We start from the raw sequence: 15,180 nt of genomic DNA, 5'->3' as shown, positions 1-15,180 counted from the left end.
TCATCTTTTATTCAGTCAGACGAGGTCGATGAACATTCTTGTTTGATGATGAGGATGCCATTTGGTTAGAAAGAGTGAGTGAGTTTGTAAAATAATGAAAATGGGTATGAGGATGCAACTGAATTTTGCTATGGGTTGATATTTATAGACTGGCAATCCAACTAGCCGTTCAAGGACTGAAAGTATAAATGTTTTTGAAATTTTGGCCGCTTGAGGGACTAAACTTGTAAGTATTTTGAATTCGAACGTTGGAGGGACTAATTGTGTAAATATTTTAAATTTTGAACGTTGGATGAGAGTATTTTAGTTTAGCTATAAATATTGGCTTCTCATCAGATATTTCTTACCAAAACACAAACTTTTATACATCTGCAATGGCTTCTTCATCAAGAGTCCTTAACCATAAACCACCAATGACTGTCAATCAAGTGAATGACAGTATCATCGCTAATATCCTCGACCACCAAAAGTCCAAAGAGGAACTTGTTGAAATTGGTCTAAATCTGGTAGCGAAAAAGAAATGGTGTCTTGTACAAATCCGTTATAAACAAACCGGACATTGTACCGATCATGAGTGTCAATAATTCACTTATTTGCAGGGGAAGTACGATAAAATTCAACTTGCTATTGACCAACATGCTAATGCGGTGTACACATTCAACAAGTTCATCATGAATGCCAGAGCAGTCTATGAGATGAAGAAATAAGTTTGTTTTTTAATAATGTTTTCTATGAATTATTATGTTGTATGTTTCTTGTTAATAAGTTTGTAGTGTTTTTAAATTATGAATAAAAGTCTGTTTTTATTAAAATGCAAAGTAGACATTACAATACATAAAACAAACTTAAATATTACATAAAACACACTTAAATAAAAATACATAAAACATACTTAATTAAAATACATAAAACAGACTTAATAAAAACAAAAGTGGGGAACCGTGATAAGCTCCCTGAACCAATGCTCGTATCTGAAGCCCCTTCCATAATTCTCGCGGTACTCCCGATGCGCCATTGCATAAAGCAACTCATTAGAATGAATCTGGGCATTCAACCTCGTATAAATTGCTTGAAACTGCTTACATTCATTGCGAATCTTATTGAAGTGACCAAGTATTTGAGATACGCTCCGTGGACTTTCAATGGTGCGTTCGTTGAAGCTTTCATATATGTTGGTCCAAGTAGTTTTTTGGGGTGCTGGGTTAACCACTTCAGAAACTTGTATCCAACACTTGCATAACAAAAGATCTTCGGATTCAGTCCACACTTGTCTCGCCATCTTGAAATTGAATGGTTTGAGGAGGATAAAAATGAGTTGAAAGAAATTGTTTAGTGATTTGAATTGATTGTGTTAAAAATGAAAAATTGTTAGTGTTTAAATAGGAAATAAGTAAATTGAACGTTGGGGATAAAAATAAAAAAAAAAAAACAAAAAGCAAAAATTTCAAACGGCTAGAAATGGACCTACACCGTGCGTTTTCGAACTTCTTGGCAAAGAACAAATGGGAGGACACAGACTTGAGGACGATCACGACCAATAAGCCGTCCGCGTCTTGCCTCTTTCGGACGCTCGAGAGGACGGTGTATAAGCACCGGCCTAATACAATTCAGCCGTGACAACTGATGTTTTGTTTATATGACGTGTTTGGCAAGTGAATGGAATTTGCAGCTTATGTATGTAAAATGATGTAAAAGGATAAATACTTAACAACTTAGACATTATACCATTAGTTAGGGATTAATTTTGTAATTATTTTACCTAAGCTATAAACTTTTAGACTTTTCCATAAGCTACAAGCTACTTGAGAAAACTATTTCAAATAGCTTATCAATTTTGAGTTAAATTATAAAACAATAAGCAACTAAATTTTCAGGAAATGATATCTACATCGCAAATATTGATATATTTGTTGCATAGTATAAATTTTAGAGCATATTATATAAGCCAATAAAACATACTTGTAGTAATTAGACATGTGACCGCACGATGCAGTGGTTTGGCGGAGACGACGGCGATGAGCGATAGGGGCGGTGGTAGTGGTGGAGAAGGGTGGTAGTGGCGGCAGTAGCGGCGATGGTGGTGCCAATGGGGGCGTTGGTAGCGGGGTGATGATTAATATAAAAATAATTGATGTAAATGTGGTAGTATATTTATTATAATGTTTGAAGAATGTATGTTGTAAATAATTTAAATAAGGATATTATAGGTATATTAACTAAAGATATTAAAATTAATGAATAAAAGAGAGAAATAGTTTGAGTTTATCAAGTTTTTTGAAAAAATTTGAAGAACGTAAAAGATTTATAAAGTAGCTAGTATATTATAAATCAAAAGTTTGTGATATGATATGGATATTTGTAGGCAAATAGTGCTTATGAGCTTAAAGTTATATAAAGAGTAGATTTAGCCACGTGTCAAATATACGATGTGATATGATATGAATATTTGTAGGCAAATAGTGCTTATGAACTTAAAGTTATATAAAGATTAAATTTAGATCTATGTCAAATACATGAATTGTTTGTAATATTAATGATATAGTAGTTAGATATATGTAATCCAACCAATGGGGTTGATGACCCATTTGTAATGTCTTTGACCTTGGGAGAATCCGCTTGAGTTCAAGTCCAACTTCCCACATTTGTGGGGATGGATTAATAGAGGGTTTTTCGAGAGACCTGGTTTCCAGGCATACATGTAATTTATGAGTAAGAGTACGATAAAACGCCGTTCACAAAAAAAGATATATGTAATCCAAGAAAAGTTGTGAAAGAAAAAACCAGTGAATTAAGGAATGTAACTAAAATTATGAAATAACAAACTGGTAAATTCAAATATAAATGATGATATTATGGCATGTCTAATTTAATTAAAGTAGGAAAATTGAGAGTTTTAATTGGTCGGTTGAAGTTAGGTTAATTATTTTTTAGTATATATTAAGATTAATGATTAATATGTCTAAGTAATAGGCCTAAATATGTGCCTAAAAATCTAATGTTGACATATGACATGATTAAAGATATAGATTAAGAAAGAGAATTAGTGTTACTCATGTGTCGTTTATTGAATGTAATAGGCATGTTTTTAGAATTATATTTAGTCTTATATATCATTAAGATTATAAGCTGAAATTTCATTACTTACTACAAATTGTTTATCAAATTAACCTAGTTAAGTACTTCTTTTGAAGGTGAATTTCGCTGAAAACTTCGTGTCGTGATTCGACAGCGGAAGGTCTAACATACGTTGTCTTAACCGGGTCCGCGTTAGAGAGTTCCATCGGAGTAGAAATGTCTTTTTCAAATACCCGATGGGGGAAACCTCATACTAATCCGCCCAAAGACACAATGATTAATAAGGATAGATTCTGCCTACTCAAACTTGAGCTTGGAATACCCGAGCCAAACCCCAAACTTAAATGTTATGTCATCTTCAAAACTTAAACACAAAACCTATTGATGATAACCATCAAGTTATATCTCATTAAGTACTTAAAAAGGAATTATGCAATCAATAAATAAGTCATACCAAAGTGGCTTACAAGTGGCATACTAAAGAACTTCGTAACCAATAATATACGATTTAGAATTGTTATGTAATAAATCATTGCTTAGATTATGTTATCCACAAATTGATATATCCATTGACAAATTAATATTTGCCTTAGTCCATAAACATTATAAAGAAAACATCAAAACATACTATGTGCACGAACTTTTTTGTCCCCATTGCAACCTTGACGTGGCATCATAGATTGCCGTCAATATTCATGACCGATCGGACGGCGGTGGACACTTTCCAACCAACACACCGGCCTGCCAAAACTACAACTAAATGTTCTATATAAACACCTTCATATCCAACATTTCACCTCAGGAAATTTCTAGCTTTCATAGCTTCATAATTTCCTACCCACAACACTTTTTTCCTTACTCTCGATTCTTACCAAAAATACATTTTTTTTACGAAAATATTTATTAGATTGTCAAAAAATACAAAAAAAGTTAAATGGAGCATGTTAATGGAAATGGCAAAAATGAGAGTCTATGCATGAAAGATCCATTGAATTGGGGTTTGGCCGCGGCGGCATTAAGTGGGAGCCACCTTGATGAGGTGAAGAAAATGGTGGAGGAGTATAGGAATCCTGTGGTTAAACTTGGTGGCGAAACGCTGACTATTGCTCAGGTAGCAGCGATCGCCACCAAGAATGCGGCTGATGTCAAGGTGGAGTTATCCGAATCAGCTCGTGCTGGAGTTAAGGCTAGTAGTGATTGGGTGATGGATAGCATGATGAAAGGTGGAGATACATATGGTGTCACTACCGGTTTTGGTGCCACGTCTCACCGGAGAACCAAGAATGGTGGTGCTCTTCAACAAGAGCTCATTAGGTATATATATAATTATCATTTACAATAATATACCTTATCCAAATATCTATGTAATGTATAATCTAATGGGACACCTAACATGATCTTACATTGTTTGATATCTTTTAGGAAATGTAGTTTGAAAATAGGGATATCCGAAAAACAAATTGACAACTTTTGTACATTTATTAATTATTAACTAGCTAATGCGTTACATTAACTTTTAATAGCAAATTAACAACTTGTGTAGATTAATATGTAATATGAGATTATTTTGATTACGTATTCCGACTAAATGTATTACATTAATTTTTAATGACTTTTTACTTCAACAAAATAAGAAATTACTGTAATTATATGTGATCTTCAATAGTTGTGTAAGATGATAACTTGGTAATTAAACACGCAAGGTTTCAAGTCAAGTAGGTGCAACCTAGTAGTAGCGTCTGATATGTCCCTAAAACTCGTGGCTTGCATGAATGATAGCGAAGTTTTACTATATATGTCGTGGGTAGAGTGAATTAAAAGTTCATTTTTCTCGCTTTTGTTGCGTATGATGTAAATCTAGTAGCGGATCAAATCCAACCAGCCTTTCAAACTTGATGAAAGGATTATACTATATGACGGTTGAAATATTCCTTGGAGTCATTTTCATAGGTTAATTAAGTATGTAGGTGAACTCTTTTCATGCAATAATAAAGTAGTAACTAAATCATCATTTTATATACAAAAGTTTCATTTTAAGACTAAAATGGATGAATGACACAAAAAGTTAGGGTACGTTGATGAACAACTTAACTGAATACGTACTGGCTTGTGGCTTATATGATTGACATATATATATATATATTTTTATTATCTAGCTAAAAGGATAATAATAAGTTTATTAATTTGGTTGGTAAGTTTAGATAAAGACTCTTTATGTTTAAGTTGGTGGGCTAGGTCGACTACTAAAGCTATAGCTTTTTTTTTGTTGACTAAGTATTAATATTAGTTAATTTCATAAATTGTTTAAAGTAAAATGACACAAATATATATTTAATTTACTTTGTTGTTGCTTCATTTTGTAAGAAACACAAATTATAGTAAATAGCATTATTTGTAATAAGTTTAAAAGAAAAGTAGTCAATATATAACAAGGGTGTTTAAAATATCTCTATTTGAATCCGCTAATTATTCAATCACAACACGAAAATGCGAGTTGCAAAACCGAGTTTTTGAATTCTCATATCGATATCTAAATTTTCAAAATTTGGAATACACTTTATAAATCTTTTTCGCAAATAAGAATAGTAGGGGCAACTGTGTAATCGGTTTTTCTACTGGGTGCTTTTTATTGGCTTCATTTTGACACATTGGTTCCCTTGCACCGTATATTTTGACAGTTGGTATCCATCGTTCTAGTGGAGCCGATTGTGGCTTTTTTTGGTTTCTTTTTTCACAATAGCAAATTACTTATTATTATTATTATTATTATTATTATTATTATTATTATTATTATTATTATTATTATTATTTTTGTATTTTGACAAGTTTTAGCCCTTTTAGTTTCCTTGCCACTCACAATTTGAAAAATTTGATAAGTTTTGTTAATTTTTTTGAACGCCGCATGACATGTTTGAGTTGGTCTATCTTTTTTTGACAAAACTTATCAATTTGTCAAAATTTATCACTGCAATCCTTGTCAACTTAAAACATTACAAGTATTTATTTAATGAATCAATACCTTTATATTAATCATATGAAATCAACTAATACCTTATTGTATTTGTAACTTATATCCATATATACAAACTTATTGGAACCGGTCTTAAAATCTTTTTTTAACATACTTTAAAAAAGAAATATCATATTTTATTACAGTTTACAGATAAAAATAAAATTGTAGCTTTCAGATAAATATTAAAAAAATCGAGAATCTTGCCAGCCAATGATGACACCGTACTAAATGGAATTTTTTTATGTGGCTGATTTTGTCAAAATGGCATTAATTGACATTTTGTTGCACTAAAATGTTGGAATTTGTATTCATGTGACACAATATTTAACATATATAATACGGAGTATATATATAATTTATGACATGAACTAATACTATTCTTGTTAATAATGGCAAATCAGGTTCTTAAACGCCGGAATCTTTGGTAATGGAACGGAATCCGACCACACACTGCCGCAATCTGCCACAAGAGCATCCATGTTGGTCAGAATCAACACTCTTCTTCAAGGCTACTCCGGCATTCGGTTCGAAATCTTGGAAGCCATCACAAGTTTTCTCAACCATAACATCACCCCATGCTTACCTCTCCGTGGCACAATCACTGCCTCCGGTGACCTAGTGCCATTATCATACATTGCCGGAATCTTGACCGGTCGTCCTAACTCTAAAGCCGTTGGACCCACCGGAGAATTGCTAGATGCTGCCACCGCATTTCACAAAGCAGAGATTGATACCGGGTTTTTTGAGCTACAACCTAAAGAAGGACTTGCATTGGTTAATGGGACCGCCGTGGGGTCGGGCATGGCTTCGGTGGTTCTTTTTGAAGCTAATATACTTGCGGTTTTAGCTGAGGTGTTGTCAGCTATATTTGCGGAAGTTATGCAAGGAAAACCTGAGTTTACGGATCATCTGACCCATAAACTCAAGCATCACCCCGGCCAGATTGAGGCCGCGGCAATAATGGAGCATATATTGGATGGTAGCTCTTATGTAAAAGAAGCTAAAAAGGTTCATGAAATGGATCCACTTCAAAAGCCCAAACAAGATCGTTATGCTCTTCGCACATCACCACAATGGCTTGGCCCGCTTATTGAGGTGATTCGTACGTCTACAAAGTCGATTGAAAGAGAGATCAATTCGGTGAATGATAACCCATTGATTGATGTTTCAAGAAATATGGCACTTCATGGAGGAAATTTTCAAGGTACCCCAATAGGTGTATCAATGGATAACACTCGTTTAGCCATTGGATCAATTGGAAAGCTCATGTTTGCACAATTCTCCGAGCTTGTAAATGATTTTTACAATAATGGGCTGCCATCAAATCTCTCTGGAGGCCGTAATCCAAGTCTGGATTACGGCTTCAAAGGGGCTGAGATTGCTATGGCAGCCTATTGCTCGGAACTTCAGTTCCTGTCTAACCCTGTAACCAATCATGTGCAAAGTGCGGAGCAACATAACCAAGATGTTAACTCATTGGGGTTGATTTCATCACGAAAAACAGCTGAATCTGTTGAGATTCTAAAGCTCATGTCATCGACTTACTTGGTGGCACTATGCCAAGCAGTCGACTTGAGGCACTTGGAAGAGAACCTCAAGTCGACCGTCAAGAATGTAGTTAGCCAAGTGGCTAAGAAAGCCTTGACCATGGGTCCTAACAATGAGCTTCACCCGTCTCGGTTTTGTGAAAAAGACTTACTCAAAGTCGTAGACCGTGAGCATGTATTTTCATACATTGACGACCCATGTAGTGCTACTTACCCTCTTATGCAAAAGCTAAGGCAAGTCATAGTTGATCATGCACTTGCAAACAATGAAGCTGAAATGGACTCCAACACATCAATATTCCATAAAATCGGGGCTTTTGAGGAAGAACTCAAAGCCCTTTTGCCAAAAGAAGTCGAAAACACCAGAGTTGATCACGAAAGCGGAAAGCTAGCCATATTCAACAGGATTGAGGAATGTAGGTCATATCCATTGTATAAGTTCGTGAGGTCGGAGCTTGAAACGGGCTACTTGACAGGGGAGAAGACGGTGTCGCCTGGGGAGGAGTTTGATAAAGTATTCTCAGCGATTTGTGCTGGGAAATTGATCGATCCATTGCTCGATTGCCTCAAGATGTGGGATGGAACCCCGCTTCCCATTTCATAAGTGAAGGTGAATTCATGTGGATTAATTATGTGCGTTTGTATACATGAAATGACAAATTTTATATTTAAAGTTAATTTGATAGATACATTGTGGATTTTGTAACTTTTAAATCTGTTGTATCCTCAAATTGTTATATAAAGTTTTCTGTTATTGTTATTGAATACGTTGTTTCTCAAAAATAACTAAAAGTTTTATTTTTGGCCCAAAAAAGATTATAGCAAGGAGAGATTTCAATTCCATAATTAACAATAAAACAGAGATTCAGACACTCGCTAAGTATTTTTTTTTTTTTTAACACAATAAATATATATGTTTGGTTTCTTGAGAGTTTGATAGACTGGTACCGTACAACCAAGTTAACTAAAAGGTGGACAGACATTAAAGTTTAGCCAAATTCTTGTTTCTAAATCAACTAGAAAAGCTAATCAAACTGACAACAAAAGCAATGGAAAACCGGCATGGTGGGACTAAATATCAACGAAATACAAGATTTGAGATTATTTTGTTGAGGTTAAAGGAACAAAACTTACCTGCTATGTTCAAACATAAAGTTAAACCAGAAAGAAATTTAGACAAAGAAAACAAGGTTATGGCCTTTGAGCCTATCTATATATAAATTTTATAAATTATAGTAATGGTCATGGATCATCTAAATTTATTAATTTACAAAATTATTTACTAATAATTAAAAGTAGTGATAGCATTATGGTTTTACCCATGCTTAATTCCACTCACACACATTAATGTCCATTGCATAGAACATTTTACTTTTAACATTTAATCGGTATATGGCATTTTAGAAACCTCACCGTATAATGGTGAAGTCTTGCACGTACCCTAGACAACGAGATATTGACCATGGGCCATTACAAGTATTCAGAGAGAAAAACCCCAAAGTTTGTCATCTTTAAGGATCGAACTCAAAACCTTGGATAAAATTAAGAATGCCTCTTGATTAGTTGGGCTTATAACTATAATTTATCCATTTAACCTTATCGTGGCTCAAGTGAGGTAAATGTTCATCAATCAAATGTTGTCCTTAGTTGTCATGTCATTTCTTACAAATTTTAAAATTTTTATAAATTTTTTAATATAACTTAATCTAACCTCATACATACAAACGTATTTATATTTCGTTACGTTTTTTCACATTATCATAAATCATTACCCTTTTTTTTTCCTAACATGCTATAAACACATCCTTAAATAGAGACAAACATAAAAAAAAAAAAAAAAAAAAAAAAATTTGACAAATACAAACATACTTTGAGCAATAGACAAGTATAAATTTTTAATAATTTTTGGATTAGAGATATTAACAACACGTTTAAAGAAAAAAACTTGCCTCTTAAAGACTTAAACGTCAATTATTTCTAGTAATAAATGTAAATTCAAGCATAAGCGAAGGGGTGTAAATGAAACAGTGTAAATACCTCCCCAAATCGCTCACAGATTTCATTCAAAGAAAAACATAAATAAATTCTCTACAAAATCAATCCGTGAAAAACCCCAAATTCGATCTCCATGATAATTCCAAGATTTTTCTTCAACAATCTCAACCCATTTTCCCTAACCAAAACCCGCACCAACCCATTACTTCTCATCAACAGATTCAACAAACAAACCCTAATCAAATCACCCTTTTCATCAATCCCCAAAATGGGTGACCCAATTCGGAAACCCGCCGGCGTTTCAATTCCGGCGGTGGAATCCGCCGACCGGGCCGAACTATACAGGGCCCTTGAATCGTCTTTGGGCTCATCATTCAGTACTCAGCCCATTATCCCAACCCCAAGACCTCTGATCATTGTTATAAGTGGGCCAAGTGGTGTGGGCAAAGACTGTTTGATAAAATGCCTGAGAGAAAAAAGAGAAAATATTCACTTTGTTGTTACTGCAACTAGTAGGGCAATGAGAGCTGGTGAGGTTGATGGGAAAGATTATTTCTTTATGGGTAAAGATGATTTTTTAAAAATGGTTGAAAATGATGAGTTTTTGGAGTATGCGTTAGTTTACGGCGAGTATAAAGGGATACCGAAACGACAAATTAGGGATTATATGGCGAAAGGGTATGATATCGTGTTGAGAGTTGATATACAAGGTGCGGCTACGTTGAGGAAAATACTTGGTGATTCGGCGGTTTTTGTGTTTTTAGTTGCAGAGAGTGAGAGTGAGTTAGTAATGAGGTTAATTGATAGGAAAACGGAGAGTAAAGAGTCGTTGCTTGTGAGAGTTGCAACGGCTAAAGAGGAGTTGAGACAAATGAAGAATTTTGATTATGTTGTTGTGAATGCTCAAGGGAAGTTGGAGAGTTGTGTGCAGAGGGTCGAGTCGATTATTGATGCTGAAAAAGCTAAAGTTTTGCAGAGGAGGGCAGTTGTTTAGGTGGTTTGATCTTTTTACCTTTTCGTGTGGTTCGTTACTTGTTAGTTTAAGTAGTATGGTTATCTGGTTATTGAAGTAGTTAGACTTGGTATGTAGAATACTTTGTCATTAATTGTGATACAAAGTTTGTTGCTTCTGGCATGACTTTATGGCAGGATTTGTGCTTTTGTGAATGCTATAAAAAGTTCATATATGAATTTGACTTCATTTTTAAGCCTTAACTATTAGCTATTGTAAATGTTTTTCTATCTGATTCATCTTGAATGACACCTTAGTTTTGCATGATCTCGAGTGTCAGTTGACCTATATGCACTGGCAGCGAGACTAAAACGGTAGGGTAAGTGTTTACTTGACAAGGGGCCATGATTTGAACCTGAAAGACTAATTGATAGCTTCCATGGAAAACCAAGTAGCTTTGTTTTGCATTATCTCAATAAAAATTTTGACTTTCAACCTATTTTACCGGTTGGTAGTTTTTTTTTAACGACGAACTATCCTACATTCCTGCTCCCACTTCTAAACTAACTCGAATGACTAGTCTGGAATCTATAACTTCATGAAAATATGCTTTCCTCCCATTAATTGAACCCTGGTAGGAAACCCAAGATACAAGTAACTTACCAGTAGGCCACCAATCCCATTGGCAACCATTGGACTGGTTAGATGTTAAACACTAATTCGAATTGACCTCCTTACAAGTGACCAAGGGAGTGGTCGGAATTGCCACCTATACATCAGATATATGATCACAGGGGCGTCACCCTTGACTCCTAAATGAGAACAAAGGAATGCATCTGAGATATGGGCATGTATGTTATAATTGACAAAATTGATGTGGTATTACTATAAACCGTAACAATGCAGGTGGTTTGGACATGTAACTTGCTATATAAAATGCCTGTGACAAAAACGGGTTTATTGTTTAGTCTCTCCAATCTAATACATACATACAAAACCAACAACAACAAAGTGACTGCTTTCTATTCCCTGTCCAATTTTGGAAACAAAACTGAGAATGAATGGAGAACTAAAACAAAAAATTACGGCTGTCCTTCGCCCTCTATCATTTCACGAACCTCATTAACAACTAAATACGCTTTGTGACCTCCAATCACTTCTGCCTGTTTCTTGCTATCCTTCCAGAGCTGTAATACCATACCAGAACCTCATTAGAACAACTTGCATATGAGTAAATTCTATGTAAAATCAGTTATACACACCTGTATAGTTGGCATTTTCTGCATGGTTTACAGATCCCGAAAGAGAGTCAAATTAACATGAAATTGCAGAAGTCAGGGGTTAGATCAAATTGTCTGCAAATGGTGCAAGATAAAAGAAAGAACAAGGCAAATTTACGACAAGTTTTCTGCAGTTGCTTTCTGCCTAATACGAAAAAAATTATAGCTCGTGGATAACAATGAAGTACTTTTGTTACCATCAGAAACTTACAGTGACCCCAGCACGAACTACAAGCTTATGCGGGACGTTGTTGACATCGATACAATAAAACCGTACTCTGTTTTTAACACAGGAAGATGCTAATATAAGAAATATGGCTGAAATACCGGTCTCTTATATTTAATACATTAGTTGTATACTACATCTTTTCTATACATGGGTAAAAAGTCATAATGTTCAACCTTGGGTGATAAGAAGCTGCCAATTTTTCCAACTTCGGTTTCAAATATATACATTTTCTGCACCAGTTTGCCATCCTAAAAACACATTAAAAAAACGTAAATTCACCCAACAGTTATTGGTGATTTCAACAATACAAACCTTTTGATGTCCATAACCAAGGAATTATGTAGTAGTGTAGTACCAGAAATAGCAAAACATAAAACATATCATGTACTCTCTTCACCCCAAAATATATGCAATTACTAAAGGACCAAGTATTTTTAAGCCACTTCACAAAAATTCAAAATTCAAAAAGACACTAACCTCATTTTCACAGGCTTATGAGCTTCAGCTTATTATATAAGGTTATACATGGTGAAAAACTGAAAGTATATGAGTTTATCCACTTTTTGAATTTCCATAAACCCGATAAGAAGAAAAAAAGGAAAGATAATCCAAAGTTAACACACCCATAAATGCATTAAACTAATATCAAAGGGAGTAGTACATGAAAGCGGGACAAATCTTGTCTATTTCGCTATGTAAGTAGTATAAACACCCAATGACGTCTTCTTGGGGCCTGGGGGAGGTTGAGATGTAATCAGTCTTGCCTCCACCACAACAGTGTACAGAGACTGCTTCCTGATTCTATCTAAATGATAGAAAAAAACCTCCCGTCTTTTCGCTATGTGTACATCCAAATCTGAAAACCTCTATTGTGCCTATTTAATTGGCCTTTTTTAGAAAGTATTACACACAGCAGCATAATAAGAGTTGGCATTTGGCAGGTTTATATCTCAAATCTCATTAAAACCACATGATACATACAATATCAATATTTAAAAGTTAAGTTGGATATATAGAATAGATTTCATACTAAAGTTGGATACATGTACAAATATTTATGCCTTGTACATAAACAAGTTTAAATACATATGACAACAATTAGTAAAACATAGGCAAATCAAAAAAGGGAAAAAACAACCCAACATAAAAACATTTACCATAAAATGATAACTGATTCATCAAGAAGTTGAGCATCAGAAATGACTTGATCAAACTGAGCTTCATTTAAAATTGGTTTCAGCTCGACCGAAACAGAATCAGCAGCAGTAGGGGAAGACAAATAATTATCACCAATACGAGAAACGTGCTGTCTAATATTAGAAAACGATTTCATATGCAATCCATTTACATTTTTACTATTGTTATCGTTAGTGTTGAAAAAGAAAGAATAACAATAATACTCGTAAGAATTTGGTGTTGAAAAGACAAGATGATGATTAGTGGATGGATGAATAAGTGATTTTGGTGAAATGGATACAAATGAGGCTGCGATTGCCATGATTTGAATTGGGTTGTTTGTTAGTCGATCTGATTGATATTTGTTTGACGGGATATTTGAGGAAGACTAAATAAATGGAAATGGACATGTAAGCGGAAAATATACTTATATATGTAAGTTTTTGTTTATACAACTCTTGTATCTTTCGGGTTTTCAAGGGGTTGGTGGTTTTTAATCTTTTATAAATGCTTTTAAATAATTATGTTCCTATACAAATGATAAAACCAATAGACAGAGTTGTTCAAATGTCCATTTTTTTCATTAATAAAATTCTTTTTTTTTTCCATTATCAAAAACTCTCGCTGCATCTAAACAGACAATATACAGACCTTGAACTTACACTTAGAATATGAGGAGCAAGGTTTTCTCTAAAGCCCTTCATGGGAGCATCTCATGCCATGTGGCATATTAATCATTATGGGACTTTCCTCCTGGAGCAAGGCTTTAGAAATAGAAGCCCCTCCAACGGATCCACAATTTATTTAAGGGATTAGTTTTCTGGAATGTAACTATCTTTGCCCGAATGTCTATAGTAGGAAAAAACTAAAGTTATGTGTATTGTATGTAAGCAACTTGATAAAATGTTTATTGTATGTAAGAAAACATATGTGACAACCATATACAGGTGCCACTTGTCAGATTGTAATTGGTTGAAACGAAATTCTTACATACAATAAACATTATTTCAAAGTTGTTTACATACAATACACACAACTTTAATTATTTCCCACTATAGACATTCGTTCAAAGTTTCTTACATTCTAGGGAACTAATCCCTTTATTTAATTATGTATTACGGAGTATTAATTCAGGGGCCCCATAAAAATAAAGAAAAGTGAAAAGTGGCAGTGATTGAGTGGTGTGGCAGGTAAAATTTTAAAGGAAAGTGAGTGTGGCAGTACAATCAGTTCATTTCTCACGCCCTCTTTCTCTAGTCCCATTCTTCACGCCCCACCCTCTTTCTCTCTCCAGAACGCCGCTCGGGGCAATGTTCCGGACGTTTCCGGGGCGTTCCGGGGGGGGGGGGGGGGGGGGAATGTGAGATATGACGCCTTGCTCCGGATAATCTTACACACTACACCTATTACCATCATTAAGGGTCTTGGAATAACTGGCGGGAGGAAAATCCCTAAGATGAGGCTCGGACCTGAGGCCTCATCCGATGGAAATTTAGAATTCAGCAAGTTGAAAGTTTTGTACACTCGGGTTCAACTCTATATGTTATTCTTTAAAAAACTTCTATGCGGATATTATAGGAGTTTCCATTTGACACTTTTTATGCTAGCGAGTCTAAATGAGTTTAGCTAATTCGATTTCCAGCTTTCTTTACATGGCTTGAATTTAGGCTTGAACACGTTTAGGTTTTTTAACAAACCTGAAATAGCTAAAGAACAAGTCGACTCATTTACAACTTTGGTTTAACATAGTCTCTGCCAGAATGTTCTCTCATTTTTATGTTTTTTTCTAACAAATGCTTTAAAGTTGGTTAGTAGTATGCAAGTAGATAGATAACAAGAAGTAGAAACTACTTTTTGTTGAGACATGTAGAACATGTTATGATGCTATTGCTGACAAACTTTCTTGCAATCTT

General features: G+C 34.6%; 3 protein-coding genes across 3 annotated transcripts; 2 read left to right on the top strand and 1 right to left on the bottom strand.

Annotated features, from left to right (window-relative positions):
- Nucleotides 1–3,901: 3,901 nt before the first annotated feature.
- Nucleotides 3,902–8,400, top strand: LOC122586736 (phenylalanine ammonia-lyase-like). The gene is made up of 2 exons (XM_043758726.1): nucleotides 3,902–4,389; nucleotides 6,490–8,400. The coding sequence occupies exons 1-2, from the start codon at nucleotides 4,010–4,012 to the stop codon at nucleotides 8,237–8,239; spliced, it is 2,130 nt and encodes a 709-aa protein (XP_043614661.1). The 5' UTR covers nucleotides 3,902–4,009; the 3' UTR covers nucleotides 8,240–8,400.
- A 1,287-nt stretch (nucleotides 8,401–9,687) lies between these two features.
- On the top strand, nucleotides 9,688–10,845 carry LOC122588898 (guanylate kinase 3, chloroplastic). Its single transcript, XM_043761118.1, has one exon. The coding sequence runs from the start codon at nucleotides 9,764–9,766 to the stop codon at nucleotides 10,622–10,624; it is 861 nt and encodes a 286-aa protein (XP_043617053.1). The 5' UTR covers nucleotides 9,688–9,763; the 3' UTR covers nucleotides 10,625–10,845.
- Nucleotides 10,846–11,489: 644 nt separating this feature from the next.
- Nucleotides 11,490–13,673, bottom strand: LOC122589084 (thioredoxin-like 3-2, chloroplastic). The gene is made up of 5 exons (XM_043761328.1): nucleotides 13,249–13,673; nucleotides 12,265–12,339; nucleotides 12,074–12,140; nucleotides 11,845–11,862; nucleotides 11,490–11,769 (listed from the first exon to the last, which is right to left on the bottom strand). Exons 1-5 carry the CDS (start codon nucleotides 13,587–13,589, stop codon nucleotides 11,665–11,667), a joined length of 606 nt encoding a protein of 201 aa, XP_043617263.1. The 5' UTR covers nucleotides 13,590–13,673; the 3' UTR covers nucleotides 11,490–11,664.
- Between the last annotated feature and the right edge of the window lie 1,507 nt (nucleotides 13,674–15,180).

The sequence above is a fragment of the Erigeron canadensis genome, chromosome 2, assembly GCF_010389155.1.
Source record: "Erigeron canadensis isolate Cc75 chromosome 2, C_canadensis_v1, whole genome shotgun sequence".
Lineage (NCBI taxonomy): Eukaryota > Viridiplantae > Streptophyta > Magnoliopsida > Asterales > Asteraceae > Erigeron > Erigeron canadensis.
Note: the sequence above shows the minus strand (reverse complement) of the source record. Positions and strands in the feature narration are given on the sequence as shown.